Source organism: Agelaius phoeniceus, chromosome 6, assembly GCF_051311805.1.
Source record: "Agelaius phoeniceus isolate bAgePho1 chromosome 6, bAgePho1.hap1, whole genome shotgun sequence".
Taxonomy (NCBI): domain Eukaryota; kingdom Metazoa; phylum Chordata; class Aves; order Passeriformes; family Icteridae; genus Agelaius; species Agelaius phoeniceus.
Genome location: NC_135270.1, coordinates 61,687,151 through 61,702,306, shown reverse-complemented (window position 1 = coordinate 61,702,306; position 15,156 = coordinate 61,687,151). Strand labels below are relative to the sequence as shown.

The following is a 15,156-nucleotide window of genomic DNA, read 5'->3' as shown; positions in this document are numbered from 1 at the left end:
GAAAGAGAAGTGGGATTCTTTTGTTGGCTTTTACTGGGATTCTAAGTGAGCTCTGCAATGGAAAGTCCATGTCCTGATGAGGCAGGGGTGGTAACTGGAGTCCTGGAGAGCTGATACATCAACCCCAAGTGTCCCAAAATGCTGCTCCTGGCAGTGCAGGGCTCGAGATGCTCAGCCCATGGGATGCAGGGAGAAGAGCAAATCCTAACAAGCCTGAAAGCCACTCTGTTTCTGAAGTAAATTCGAGGAAGGAAGCTCTTTCCAGTGTTAATAGGATTGCTCAATTAGCTTATTTGAAAGTTTATTAACTTGGATTGCATCTTGTTCCACTCCCCTGCCATGGGCAGGGACACCTCCCATTATCCCTGGGTGCTCCAAGGCCCATCCAGCCTGGCCTTGAACACTTCCATGCATGTGGCATCACGTTTTCCTGCAAAATTTCCCCTGTAATTTTTAGCTTTTTGGATATTTGGTAGCTTTATGTTCTATTTAAATGCTTGCACAGCCATACCCATTCCTGTCTAAACCCATGAGCAGGGAGAGAAATTTTTCCAGTGATGCTGAACCCAGCTGGAATATTGGGGAATTCTCCAGAGGTCACCTCAGCTCCCCAACAGCCCCAGCACTGATGGGCTCAGGAAGGTCTTTGCCAGTGCTGTGCAGAATTCCTTTAAATCCTTGCACCAGCAACCCAGAGAAATGTGAATTACTCATTTGGCACAGAAGAAAGGAAAGCAAAGGTGGGTTAGTGTTTTTTAAATTGGATTTGTTTTGAAACAGGATCTTCACAACCTGATTTGCCAACTGCTCCCCCTCATTGATCAAGCAGGAGGCTTTCACTGGCTGCTCCTGCCTCCATGGAATCATGAGGAATGGCAGAAAATTTGATTAAGGAATGTGGTTTCCATGATTCATCCAGCACAAAATAGGAAGCATTGGGAGGGAAGAAAATGAAAGGAAAGGGGAAAGGGGAAGAGGGAAAGTAAAGGAAAAGGGAAAAGGGAAAAGGGAAAAAGGGAAAGGGAAAAAAGGAAAGGGAAAATGGGAAAGGGGAAAGGAAGGGGAAAGGAAGGGGAAAGGAAGGGGAAAGGAAGGGGAAAGGAAGGGGAAAGGAAGGGGAAAGGAAGGGGAAAGGAAGGGGAAAGGAAGGGGAAAAGAAGGGGAAAAGAAGGGGAAAAGAAGGGGAAAAGAAAGGAAAGGAAAGGGGAAAGTTGAAAGTTGAAAGTTGAAAGGGGAAAGGGGAAAGGAAAGGGAAAAGAAAGGAAAGGGGAAAGGGGAAAGTTGAAAGTTGAAAGTTGAAAGTTGAAAGGGGAAAGTTGAAAGGGGAAAGTTGAAAGGGGAAAGTTGAAAGGGGAAAGGGGAAAGGGGAAAGGAAAGGCATTCTCCAGGGACCATGCTCCCTTCCCTCTCCAAAAAGGACAAGTGTCCCAGGGTGACAGCAGCCTGCAGTCCTGACTCATCCCCAAGGAATGTGCAAGCCAGAGGAGCTGGTGCTGCCAAAAAGACATCACAGCCAGCAAGGGAGGCAGAGGATGTGTACTGGGAGGGATGAAGCATCAGGCAGGGAAAGGAGAATGATGGACAACCTGAATTCCCAACGTTGAATTCCCAACCTGTCACCAGGCAATTCCCCAAGTGCCTTAGTGATGGTTAATCCCTGGTTGGAGCTCAGATCCCTGCAGAGTGACCTCAGGAGCCCTGAGGATGGCTCAGGCAGCCTCACCCCACCCCATAACTGGAAGTGCTGATCCTACAGATCCATGTGGGATCATGGTTGGGAGAGCAGGACACTGGCACAGGGTGCCCAGAGCAGCTGTGGCTGCCCCTGCATCCCTGCAAGTGTCCAAGGCCAGGCTGGACAGGGTTTGGAGCAACCTGGGACAGGGGAAAGTGTCCATGCCCATGGTAGGGGTGGAATGAGATGGTCCCTTCCAACCCAAACCATTCTGTAATTCCATGATTTCTTTTTGGTTCTGCCTCTTCACCAAAGCTCATTAATGAGCACAGAACACTTTTAAAGGACTTTTAACACTCCCAGCCTTGGGCCTGGATCTGCCTCACCCATCACAGACCCAAATCCTGGCACTGAAGCTCTGGGGCAGGACATGAGGGATTGTAGGAGTGTGCTCTTTGTTGATGGAGTGATAAAACTATCTTTGTCTTCTTAAAAGGAAAGGAGTTCAGAAGCTTTTCTTTTTGATTAAGTGAAAAGACACTTCATAAGACTCAGGAGACTTTACTACAAACTTAAAGATAGCTAATTAGACAGAAGCTAAAAAATTCTGCTTGAGCAATTAACTAGAAAAAGAAGTAAATAAAGAAACTAATTGCTTTTGTAAAGTGTTTTTACTGAGAGTAAAAACGTTTAGCATATAGCTCAGTTTTTCTATTTGTTATTTTGCCTTTTATTAAACCTTTTTGTTTCCAACACTACAACAGAAGCCAGCTTGCTAATTTTTATGCCTCCAAAGACAGTTGAGCTATCTTGGGTGTATTATAAACCTCCAAAAACTTATGAGACCTAGCTCAAAGAAGTTACTATAACAAGGGATGGGGACAATTCCTGCTGCAGAAGCTCTGGAGCTGCTCTGAGGAGCATCAGCCAGGATGGGAAGCTGAGGCACACAGGGACAGAGCTTCTTCCAGGCAATTTCATGAAATTTGACTTTCTAACTGAATTGGAGTTTCAGCAATTCACCCTTCCCAGAGTACATGTGCCTGCAGGGAGCAGGGGAAAAGAAAGAAAACAACCAGCAGCCAAGCAGGTTGAGATTTAAAATCCATTGGCAAGATGGAATTTTTGGGTGCTGGCAGGATGTTGTGCAAGGTAAAAATCAGCTGAGGTTGTGAAGGTTTCTGCAGCTGCTGCTGGGGCTGGATTTTGATGTGCATCCTCTCTTATGTGCATCCTCTCTTATGTGCATCCCAGAGCTGTTCTCAACCTGCTGGCTAAATTCAGCCCCATTTTACCAAAAAGTGGAGGTGTCCCAAGATCCCAGCAGGTCTAGAAAAGGGGGATCAGTGCTGGCACAGGGCCATGCCATGCACCCAGCTGAGGTTCACATCTGAATGGACACAGAGTGGGAGCTGCATCCTCGCTGGAAAATGGCTGAGTGAAAGAAAAAAACCAAGACAAGTTCTCCAGAAATAAAAAATAAATCAATCAAAAATATTTCCTCTGGTTTTCTGAGCACTTTCTCAGCACTTCTGAGCACTCCCAACAGTTCTACCTGGTAGAAGCTTCAGCCTGGATGAAAGCAATGTGTCAAAAGCAAACCTTGGCAAGAAAACAAAATTACAGCAACTCTGCTAAAATTCCATCCAACAGGAATTTGGGGGTCTCAGCATTTTTCCAAATTACACACCATAAACCCCAGAAAGCCACTGGAACATTCAGAACTGAATCCTGCCAGCTGAGTTGTGCTCAGTCTTGTTTCCCTGCCCCTTTGTAAGCAATCAGTAAATTCACATTTCAGAATGAGAATGAAGAAATGCAGCTTCCCCAAGATGCTTTCACACCACGAGACTTTTTCCCCCCAAGCACACCCAGGGCTGGCTGCTGGGCTGAAGTCAGTGAGCTCCACAAGGGCTGTAAATCTCCTTCCTTCCCCTCATCTGTCAGAAAAACCACCACTAAAAAAACTCCTCCAGCACCCAAACCAGGAGCTGGCAGTGCTGGTGTCCCTGGTGATGTTGAAACAACTGAAGTTTGCAGAGCAAATAATCCCTCATCTTTCCCAACTCAGTAAACATCATTCCCCACATCCACAATTTCAGGCAGTTATCCACAATCCTTTTTTTTTTTTAAATCACATTAAAGACCAAGGGTTAAAATCCAGGTGCCTGGTTTGCTGAATCATGGAATCACAGAGTGGCTGGGGTTGGAAAAGACCTTAAAAACCATTTAATTCCACCTCAAGAGACACCTCCCAGTGGACCAGGGTGCTCCAAGTCCAACATGACCTTGAGCATTTCCAGGGATTCTATTCTGAGTACAATTTCTTGGAGTTTTTGTATGGTTTAGACAGAGCCAGCAGATGAAACACAAGCTCTGATGGAGAGGAAGATGGAAGAAAAAGGGAAAGGGAAAAAAAACCAAAAGGATTTTAAAAAAGGGGAAGTGTGTGAATGGGATGATGATTTCTATGATTTTTCAGCTCCCCACACCAGCTTCCCCACGTGCCTTGTGTCAGATTGAAACCTGAGGGAGCTGGAAGAGGAAACTGCTGATTTGGGCTGGGTGGGAGCAGCAACCCCAACAATTTCCTGTCTGTGGTGTGACAAACCCAGGCTCTGGGATCTGCAGGAGCACCAACACCACCTCCCACCCCACGCTCCTTCCCCTCCCACTGGGACCTGAGAGCTCTTTCCAGCCCAATCAGACAGCTCACAGTGACAGAATTTAAAATAAATAAATAAAAAAAAAAAAATCCTAATTGTTTTTGCCCCCAAAGAACCATCACCACTCTGAGTACAGATATTAATTGCTGTGACTGCAGCTCAGAGCTGCCTCTCTGTGGCTTTTACCTTCCCCCCAGCCTGAATTCCTCTGCTCATTGGCAGCTCAGCTGAATATTCCACTCAGGCTCACAAAGAGCACTTTATGTGAGCCACCATCAATGTGAGCCCACGGTGGAGCTTCCTGGAGCTCAAAGCTGGATGTAAAGGAATGAGGCAGCCCCTCACTGATCCATGTGCATGGCTGGGGGGCTGTGTTCACAGCACTGGGATGCTGTCATTTAATGTCACCAAAAATGCCCTGTTTGGAGGGTGAGGACCAGCACAGGCCACATGTGAATCCACAGTTAATTCACAGAGTGGCAGCATGGAAATTGGAATGGGAGCTGCTGGTCTCCTGGAGGATGCTGCTGAAGTGGAAGATCCAGTGGGGCACCAATTCACCAATTCCAAGCCAGAACAGCCCAAAATCCTGCCAGGATCTGGAGCAGGAGGATTTGGGTGCTCAGCAGGTGCCAGATCCCCTCTGTGCTCACCATCCCACTGCCAGCTGGGCAGGTTTTGCTGTTTAAAAGCTTGGGAAGAAATCTTCCAGGGAAATCTGGAGCAGGGTCAGTGCCTGCCCCAAACCACCCCCATTTGTGACATTATTTGGGACAAGGTCTCAGCATCCAGCCCCAGAGGGGACACAAACAGATTCCTGAGGATTGAATGGCACCTGGAGGCCTCTCATGGCTGTCATGCACTTGGAAAGCAACATTGAGGAGTGACCAGCACTGATTTTGAAGGGAAAAATTCCTTCCCTTCTCATCTCAGGTGGCAATTGAGGGAACAGATGAGCAGCTGGGGATGTCCCAAGTGAGGGTGCCCAGGTGACATCGTGGGCACAAATTGGGAAACACCCCAAGCTCACCTGGCACTGAGCAGGGACACTCAGACACCTAATTCTGGCAAGTGTGGCTACAGTCAGAGAATCCCAGAGTGGTTTGGGTTGGAATGGAATTTAAAATCCATCTCATTCCACCCCTGCCATGGGCAGGGGCTCCTTCCACTGTCCCAGGCTGTTCCAAGTCCTCTCAAACCTGGCCTGGGACACTTCCAGGGATCCAGGGGCAGCCACAGCTGCTCTGGGCCACCAGAGAAGAATTCCTTCCCAATCTCCCACCCATCCCTGCCCTCTGGCACCGGCAGCCATTCCCTGTGTCCTGTCCCTCCATCCCTTGTCCCCAGTCCCTCTCCAGCTCTCCTGGAGCCCCTTCAGGCCCTGCCAGGGGCTCTGAGCTCTCCCTGGAGCCTTCTCCTCTCCAGGTGAGCGCCCCCAGCTCTCCCAGCCTGGCTCCAGAGCCCTTGGAGCATCTCCATGGCCTCCTCTGGATTTGCTCCAGCAGCTCCATGTCCTTCCTACAATGATCCCAGATCTGGAAGCAGCATTCCAGCAAAATCCAAAGCACAAGGAACAAGCCACCTACAAGACAAGCCCTGCAGCCTCCTCCTGCCTTGTGTTCACAACAGGAATGGGCTGGGACGAGGACTCTGCATTTCTCGCCCATAGCCTTAAGCTGTTTCTATGAGTTCATTCCAGTTGCAAGGCAAAAAAACTTCCCCAGACAGTCTCACGAGGGCCTGGAGTGTTTATAAGCACTGCAAAACCTCAAACACAAACCTGGGCAAATCAATGACGCTGCACTTTGCTGGTGTTTTATTCATAAACCTTTCAGGGGTCCATTAAGGAGAGGAGACTTCACAGGCAGAATAACACTAATATTTAGAATTGATCTTGCAAGGAGTGGAGCTGAAACCCTTGGAAGATAACACAGCAAAGTCTATTTAATGGTGAAGAGAGCCCTGGGGTGAATCCCAGACGCATTTGCAGGCTGAAACCACTTTAAAAAAGCGCTTGAAGTGCTACAACCCAAACTGCATGGGACAATTCCTGTGCCAGTCCTCAGGTGACATCCCACCCTCTCCCAGGTGACACAAAGAGATAGTGAAGGAGCTGCCAAAGGGAACAATGGAGGTGGAATCAGTTGCACAAACCCTTATCCCAGCTTCAATTCACAAAAACAAACCCCAAGGCTTCAGGAGATGTCATCACTGCCTGCCATTATCAGCCTGTCTGAGGGCAGCGGCTTTGCTCTGACATTTATCCCTGTCAGCTCTCCTGCCCATCCCAGGTCACTAAAATAGGGATTCCACCACCTTACCCATCCTTAACCCCTTTTGGTCCAGAAGGACATCTGTAATTCCAAATCTTGCTGGTTTTGTTTTGTTTTTTTTCACCCACTTATCTATTTACCTCAGGTAAAAGCCCAAAAAGGTGCTCGTGCTCCCAGCAAACCCTGAGAGCTGGAGCTGCCTGCCACTCATATCCCAGTGAGAAATCCACATTTCCATCACAAAACTTCTATCCACAGACTTTCTGAATCTGCTCAGTGCACATTTAGGTCATCTGTCTTAGGCTGTGCCTCTGCCAGACACACTTTGTCCCCCCTGCCCTGTTTCTGTCAGCTATTCCTTTATTCCCATGACCAGACAGAGCATCCCCCATATATCCCACAGAATTCCATACACTCCACAGAGCTCCTCCCAAGCATGTTTCAAAAAAAAGCAGGATTTTTTTAATTCCATGTGTTTAAAACAGCCTCAAGTTGACAACAACAATAACCTGCGTTCACTTCCTTCCTTCCTCTGCTCCCAGTGATTTTAAACCTCGCTTTATTTTTTTTTTTTTTGTTTGTAAGTCAATAGTGGCAAAATTCCTAAAAAACCCTGAGAGAGCACCAGGAGTTTCCAGTACAGACCCCAGCCCTCACAGAGCAACTAAATGCTGCTGCTCTTAAAACCTCAGCACTTTTTTGCTTATTTTTCAGGGGTGACTTTGCCAAGAACTTGGCACGGCTCAATTAATGGAGTGGCTTAATCCAGTGGGTGATGAATAGCAGGGGAGCCAACAGGTCATTGCAATTCACTCGAGGTACCAGAATCTCTATCTGCTGCTTGGGCTTTCTCCAATCCCTGCCTGCATCAGCCACAGATTTTAATTGCTTGTTCCCAAAGAGTCCAACTGCAGCTCTGTGCAGGCAGGAGCTGAGTCCATGGGATTTATGGATATCTGCAGCCCTGAATTTAAAGAGGAATAACTTTGCTGGGCTCCTGCTTCATTCCAACAGGATATTTACTACACTCTTCCTCCTACAAGCATCAATAAATGCTGTAGGAGCATTAATAAATCAAGATTTTTTCCCTTTTCCATGCTCTCCTTGCTGCTGGGAGGAGGGAAGGCATTTTTCCTACCAGCACCCTACAACCACAGTGTGGCTGATCTGTTGCAGATTCTCACTGATGTCCTAAACTTCAGTGGAACTCCAGGCAGGCCACAGAAATCTCCTTTCCAAAGCCTGCAGGATTTGTACCAAAGGATGGAGCTGGCAAATCCCAGCCTAAGGCACTGACCCACCTTCCTTCCTCCCCCCACAGTGTGGGGCATCCCACAGGGAAGCACAAAACTGCAAGGAAACTTTATTTGTAGGAAATTTCCTTAAAGCTCACAGCAGAAAATCTGCTTGGCAGGAGAAGAATATATTTTTAACACTGAAAGTTGTCGAAGTAAGGAATCAAACAGAGGAACGGCAGGGAGGAAAAGGTTAAAAATGCAGGGAAAGGGTTTTGATGTGGAAAAATTGCAAAATGAATTGATGCAGAGGCTGGATGAAGGGAGGCATTGAGGAGCAGGGGAGGATGAGGAACGAGCCCCGTCCCACCCGACCCTGCTCAACTGGCAGCAGCTCAAAGAAGAGCCATAAAAATAATGAGAGGGCTGGGAGAGCTGACACGCAGGAAGATTAAAAGGAACTAAATACGTAGAGCCTGGCTGGGCAAGGAAAGCCAAGGGGAAAGGGAAGGCAGCAGCTGGAGATCTCCATGGCTGTGACCAGCCCGGGAAGGGAGGCTCTGGGGCCGAGTCCCCCGGGGAGCTCCAGCCCCTCTCTCTCCCCACGCCGCCGCTGCATTCCTTCCCTCTCATACAATCCCTAATTTAACAAGTGGAGAGGATCCGGGCAAACATTTCGGGGGGGATGGATTACGTCAGGAGCTAATTTAGGTCCGGCCCCGTGCACATGCCTGGCTTTCCACATTTCCACACACGCTCCGGCCCTGGAACTGCTCCTGGAGCTGCTCCGGCCCTGAGGGGAGCATGGCTCCTTCACTCACGAGTGGATTTTTTATCACCTCTAGAAAGCTGGTTTGCTTTTTTTCCCCACTGAACTTCAGCAAAACTTTCTGCACCTCCAGTGCAGAAACCACCTCCAGTTTAGGTAAAAAAACCCCAAAAACCAACCAGAATAAAATCAAGTTTTCAGGGGAGTTCAGGCTACCTCCAGCACGAGACCCTTTGATGCGAGCGCTCGCTTCCTTTGGAAACGCAGCATATTTATATCCATTTATATCCATCTCTTCCTTCCTGCGACTCCGAGATAATTAATAAATCAAAACCTAAGCACGGGGGAAGAGATGGGCCTTTTAAAGCCACACGAGGGCTGGCTCTGCATTGGAGCGGGACCTGCAGCTGACAGCTCCGCTACTCCCACAGCCGCAGGCACGCGCGGGACCTCGCAATTAATATTTTATTTGAGCAATTACAGCCATCAGCCCGGGCTGCACCATTGAGTAAACACAGCCGAGCAATAAGGAGCCGATAAAAAGACAAAGGGGGAGGAGGAGGAGGTGCCGGGGCTCCCCGCTTTCGGCGGGGACCGAGCCGAGCCCCGGCAGCGGCCCGGCGTTCCCACGCGTCCCGGACAATCGGGCTCTTTGTCCAGGTGTGCTCCCAAAGCCACCGCACACCGCCCTGTCCCCGAGGTCCCCCGGCCCACATCACCCCAATGATCGCCCCATGGGCTCTTTGGGAGCGCTTTGCTCGCACAGAACTTCAGGATGGAGTTTCGGTGCAAATTGTGGGGCGCCCCCAAACAAACCCCCAGCCCCAAGCCGAAAACGGAGCTGGTTCCTAACTCTGTGTAAAATCCCGGGAGTGCAGCAGCCGGTGGATGGGGCTGAGCCCCCGGGGTGGTGAAATCGGTGAGAGAGGGAACCTGGAAAGGTAAGGGGGGCTAGGGCAGGGTGTGGGGACCTGGGGGGCTCCCTGCTGCTGGGAGCTAAGGAAGAACACTGGGAGAGGGTGCTGGAGCTAAAACACAGCACTGGGGCAGGATGCTGGGAGCTAAAGCCCAGTACTGGGAAAAGGTGCTGGAGCACTGTACTGGAGCAGGGGTGCTGTGAGCTGAAGCAGGTACTGGAGCAGAGTACTGGAGGCTTAACTGGGGTACTCTGGCACTGCACTGGGCAGGAGGCACCGAGAACTGGAGCACAACACTGGAGCTGAGTGCTGGGGGCTAAATTGGGGTATTCTGCCACTGCACTGGGCAGGGGGCTGGGAACTGGAGCACAATCCTGGAGATGAGTCTGGGGCTCAGCTGGGGTACTCTGGCACTGCACTGGGCAGGGAGCTGGAGCTGGAGCACAACACTGGAGCTGGGTGCTGGGAGCTGGGCACTGCACTGGGCAGAGTGCTGGGAACTGGAGCACAACACTGGAGCGGAGTGCTGGGGCTAAACTGGGATACTGTGGCACTGCACTGGGCAGGGCGCTGGGAGTTAAAGCACAGCACTGGAGCAGGGTGCTGAGCACTGGGAGGATGCCGGGCTGCTCGGGGGCTCCCGGGGCACTCACCGAGCTTCTCGACGAGGCGCAGCATGACGCCGCCGATGTGGATCTCGCCGGTGACCCGCAGGGTGACGTCGCGGCCCAGGTCGGTGACATGGACGCTCAGCTCCCACGTCCCGTCGGCGTAGCAGCCGTCCGGCATGCGGATCCCGTCCAGCGCCATGGCCCCGGCCTCCTGCGCCGCCGGCCGCGCCCGGCACGGAGCGGGAGCGGGATCAGCGGCGGCAGAGGCAGCGGGATGGGCCCGCTTGTGCCCACTCCGCGCCCCGGGGGAGGGCTGGGGGCGCGGTGGGGCGGGATCGGGACCCCGCCGCAGCTCCTGAGGGGCCGCCCGGGAGAGGCAGCGCGGGCGGGCAAAGAGGAGGCGGAGAGAGAAGGAGGAGGGGGATATAATTAAAGGCAAAACGCGCCTGTGGCTGCCGGGCCCCTTGGCCTTTTATGGAAGCGAAGGATGGAGCAAGTGGGGGCCGCTCCAACATCCGGGAATCGCCGGGGGGGCGGCCCGGCCGGGATCGGTCCGGCCCGGCTTGGGATCGGCCCGGTTCGGCCTGGCCTAGCCCGGCTCGGTTGTACCCGGCCCGGCTTAACACAGCTCGGTTCATCCCGGCTCAGCTCTGCCTGGCTCATCCCGGTTCGGCTCATCCCGGCTGGGCTCTGCCCATCCCGGCTCGGCCCACTTTGTCCCAGCTCGGTTTATCCCCGCTTGGCTCTGTCCACCCCGGCTCGGCCCAGTTTATCCCAGCTCGGTTTATGCCGGCTTGGCTCTGTCCACCCCGGCTCAGCCCAGTTTATCCCAGCTCGGTTTATCCCGGTTTAGCTCTGCCCAGCCCAACCCGCCTCATCCCGGCTCAGCTCATCCCAGTTTATCTCGTTCCGACCCAGCTTTGCCCAGCCCTGCCCGCCTCAGCTCGTGGCCGCCGGTCCCAGGGCATCCAGAGGGGGAAATTCGGGAGCCAGCCCGGAGAGCATCCATGAGGAGCCTTGGCATCCCAAACCCGCGTGGGTTCCATGGCAGCCATGCCCACTCCGCACCCTTTGGGGAGTTTTTTAGCACTGCCCCCTAATTAATAGGAAAAATCCTTCCCGTTCGGCAAAACCCTACCTTGGCATAGTAGCCTGTGCCCCCGTTGAGGCTGGGAGATGGGCTGGTTCCCTCCATCCTCATAATCTGTGTGAATATGGGAAATGGGAACTGTCTTTAAATAAAAGGGTCTGAACCGGCACAAATGGAGGAAAAAAAAATATTATCCGCTTCCTGTAGCTCCTCCACCCAGTGATACACACATCCCGCCAAGCAACCACGCTTCCTGAAAATCCAACTCGCGGAAGGGGCTGCGGTTTGAGGTCCGGCGCTCTGGATGTATCCTGCCCCGTGCCAGGTGATGGGAAGTCACATCCCAGCAAAGCTGTGCCCGCCCTGGCAGCCTCGGGGATGGCTCTGCCAGCCAGGAACACCATTCCCACATTCCCGGTGAATGGCACGGGGAGCTTTAGGGCCATGGAATCATGGCATGGTTTGGGTTGGAAGGGACCTTAAAGACCATCTGGTTCCAGCCCCCTGCCATGGCCAGGGACAACTTCCACTAGACCAGGTTGCTTTGGCACCATACAGGCAACCTCTTAACAGGATGGTAAATTTTTTCTAACTTTCACTTTGCCATTATAATGGAGATATTTATAATTTAATGGAGATATTTATAAAGGCTGTTCCTTCGCTTTAATACCTACTATACCTTTAATACCTTTAATACTAATAAAACCTTTCCTGAGGTCACTCTGGGCACACTTAGCCAGGTTTTATCCGAGGGTTTTTGCTAATGTGGCTGATGCTGCCAGACGGGAATTGGGTGACCCTACAGCAGGTGACCTCCCCCCTCAAACCCTCCTGGGGCCCCAATCCCTGCTCGGAGGAGCCCCCATTCCATCCCCCCAAACGTGGAAGCCGGAGCGTGATTTGGAGGGCGACTCTGGAGTGCAGGCGAGAGCCGGTCTGTAACAACAAAGCTTTCCCAGATGGTATCTCCGTGTTCCTCCAGCCTCAAACAATAGGGCAATAAATAGAAAGGGTTACTCTCGGCCCAAAGGCGTGTTGGACGAGGTTCCCAGCTGATGCAATTGGATACGGCCCCGCGGAGCTGGTAACCTTTTAGTACAGCTGGCTGCACGCTGAGGAAAGGCTGCCGGCTCCTTCTGCTCCTAAACGCACGGGCAGAGTTTCCCTTTCCCGGAGCAAGCCCCTCTCCCTGCCTTCTCCATCCCGGGGGCTCCTTCCCTGTGAGGAGGGAGAGGCTCGTTGAGCTGCAGCACTCGGGAGAGGCGAAGCAAGGTCAAAAATGCACCGGCGCAGCTCTTGCGTCAGAGCCAGCCAAGCATCCCCAGGGCTCTTCCCACTGTTTGCAACAAGTCCTCGCTCCCTAGGAGCAGCAATGCCAAATAAGGTGCCGAAATGCATGGCCACTTCCATCGGGATTGGGATGATACCTACCAGACCTGCCCGCCCCGCAGCTCCCAACCCATCTGCTCCTTCTTCCTGGAAGCCAGGATACTTTCCTTCCCAGTGAAACGGCTCCATGGGCATCCTTGGGAAAACAGAGGTGAAGCTGAGTGACAATTTCCCTGTCCTTGGTTTGTTTTGTCACTTTTTTTTATAGCCCGTGACCTCTGTTTTGGTTTCTAAAGTGTTATGGGCAGTTGTTGAAGGCAGCTGGCGTTCCTGCCTGGCTGCTCTGGGCAAGCCGGTCAGACTGGCTCTTCCCAGGGTCACCAGCCATGGAACTCTGCTGCTCGGTGCCTTTGCTGGGTGGCTGGAGCTGGGAAAGCAACAGGACTGAGCGCCTGACCTGTCTTCATACACAGAGACAGAGAAATTCCCTAAATCTCTGTGTGAAAAAAGGCTCTGTTTCCTCAGATGGTCTAAGAACAGCATGCTCTGACCTGGTGGTGAAAGGCTCCTGTCACCTGGGTCTTCATGTTCCTGGGTCTTGATATTCACCTAGGTCTTGATATTCCCTGTCTGCAGCTTCTTTCTTGAAAAAGATGAAGTTTGAGGAAAAAGATGAAGTTTGAGGAAAAAAAAACCAGCCAAAAATGCAGATGCTTGTTATTCCCTCCACTTTTTGTGTCTCCAGCACTTCCCAGCCCATATGCTCCCTTCCAAACCGCTGCCACAGGTACCACTGTTCACATGGGGTTTGCAAGCTCTTTACTTCACAAAATCATAGAATTGCAGAATATTTCGGGTTGGAAGAGACCTTAAAGACCATTTCACTCCAATCCCCCTCCTCTTCATCCCCTTCCGCCTCTTTTGGACGCAGCCAAGGCTCCCTTTTCACAAATGACCATTTCTCAGCAGGGACAAGGTCACACTTCTGGCAAAGGAAACATGCTGGGTAACTCTGCTTCCTTGTTTATTCCTGGCCACATTCGCTCTTCCCTGGTTTTGTCATTTCAGAAACATCCACATGACGTGGATTTCTTCTGTTTTTCTGGATGTAAAGGCAGAGCAGTGATGCTGTGGTGGTTACGTGTCCTAGAAATGTGCCACCACCTGGGGTGGTGCATGGAGTTAATCCAGTATTCCCATCATGAAAGGGTGAAGGATATTTGTGATGAGGATCTTGAAGAGGCACAGGAGATGGGGAGGTTTAGGTTTTTTAGGCTGTGATTGTGATTTGGTTGCTCCAAGCCCTGTCCAGCCTGGCCTTGGACACTTCCAGGGATCCAGGGGCAGCCACAGCTGCTCTTGGCACCCTGTGCCAGGGCCTGCCCACCCTCCCAGCCAAGAATTCCTTCCCAAGATCCATCCATCCCTGCCCTCTGGCAGTGGGAAGCCATTCCCCCCTCATCCTATCCCTCTATCCCTTATCCATGTCCCTTTTCTAGTGGCCAATGCCACATGGGATGAAGCCAGGGACCAAGATTCAACACTGTCACAACCTTCCAGCCTGGTCCTCCATGCCCAAAGGTTACAAAATCATAGAACAGAATCCTGGAATAGTTTGGGTTGGAAAGGACCTTAAAAATAATCTCTATCCCCCCCTTGCCATGGCAGGGACACCTTCCATAGACCAGGTGACTCCAAGCCCTGTCCAACCAGGCCTGGAACACTTCCAGGGCATCCACAGCTTCTCCTGGCAGCATCTGGAATAAATCCTAGGCTGTAAGAGATAGCTACACTGAGATGAGAGGCACAGAGCTGGATTGAGGTGCCTCCTCCTTGGCAAGTCAAGCTGAGGTTTCAAGGCCCTACAGCTACAAATTCCCCTCTCATTTCCCTGCCTCTAATTCCTGAAATCAGCCACGGTGCACTGGAGCCTGCCAGGCTTGTGCTGCAGGACAAACCTCCCTGCAGGGCTCTTCTCTGTCCCCTCTTCACCTTCTTTCCAGGCATTTGGGTCAATTGAGCTCTCAAAGCCTCAGGCTGGGAGGTTTTCTCCTCTGCAGTCAGCTCTGTATAACACAGCACTGCCCTGGTTCTCTGGCTGGGCCCGTGTCAGCCACTGGTTTCCTGCTGACATTAATTCCTGTGCTGTCATTTATCTTTTAGCCTTTTTCTGTGTCCTTCTGATGTTTCCAGCTGCCAGGAGTGACCTCCCCTGAGTGTGACTCTTGCTTTGGCCCACATAGGAAGCCACGTGCCCCAAATAATTTTCTGGCTGGTTGTCCCCGGTGTCAGGAGTGTCCTTGAATTTTGTGTCCTTCTGGAAGGGCTGGTGGGTTCTAGAGCATCCTAAAACATCACTGGGAGCCAAAGGGAGTTGTTAGCTGAACACTTGAATCCATGTGATGGAGAATTTGGATAAATCCCAGGTAAATTCTCCTAAAAGCTGATTCATCTCCAGGGCTGCAAAATATCCCTGCACCTTCCAGCCTGGTGCCTGAGTGTCTCCAAGAGCCATGCCCAGGAATCCCTCCCACTGCTCATCTTCCTCTGCATCACCTGTGCCTGACTGATGGTTTTGGGACCACTCATCA

The 15,156-nt window shown here is 51.6% G+C and overlaps 1 protein-coding gene across 4 annotated transcripts in view; it reads right to left on the bottom strand.

The window, feature by feature from the left end:
• The window catches only part of FERMT2 (FERM domain containing kindlin 2), a 52,581-nt gene extending 42,099 nt beyond the window's left edge, over positions 1-10,482 (bottom strand). For 3 of the 4 annotated variants that reach the window (XM_077180868.1, XM_077180869.1, XM_077180870.1), the window contains exon 1: positions 10,189-10,482. In XM_077180868.1, the coding sequence (XP_077036983.1) occupies positions 10,189-10,345 (157 nt within the window). In that variant the 5' untranslated portion in view covers positions 10,346-10,482. The remainder of the gene's footprint in view (positions 1-10,188) is intronic. The other variant, XM_054634650.2, reaches the window with a different exon arrangement.
• Positions 10,483-15,156: the final 4,674 nt, after the last annotated feature.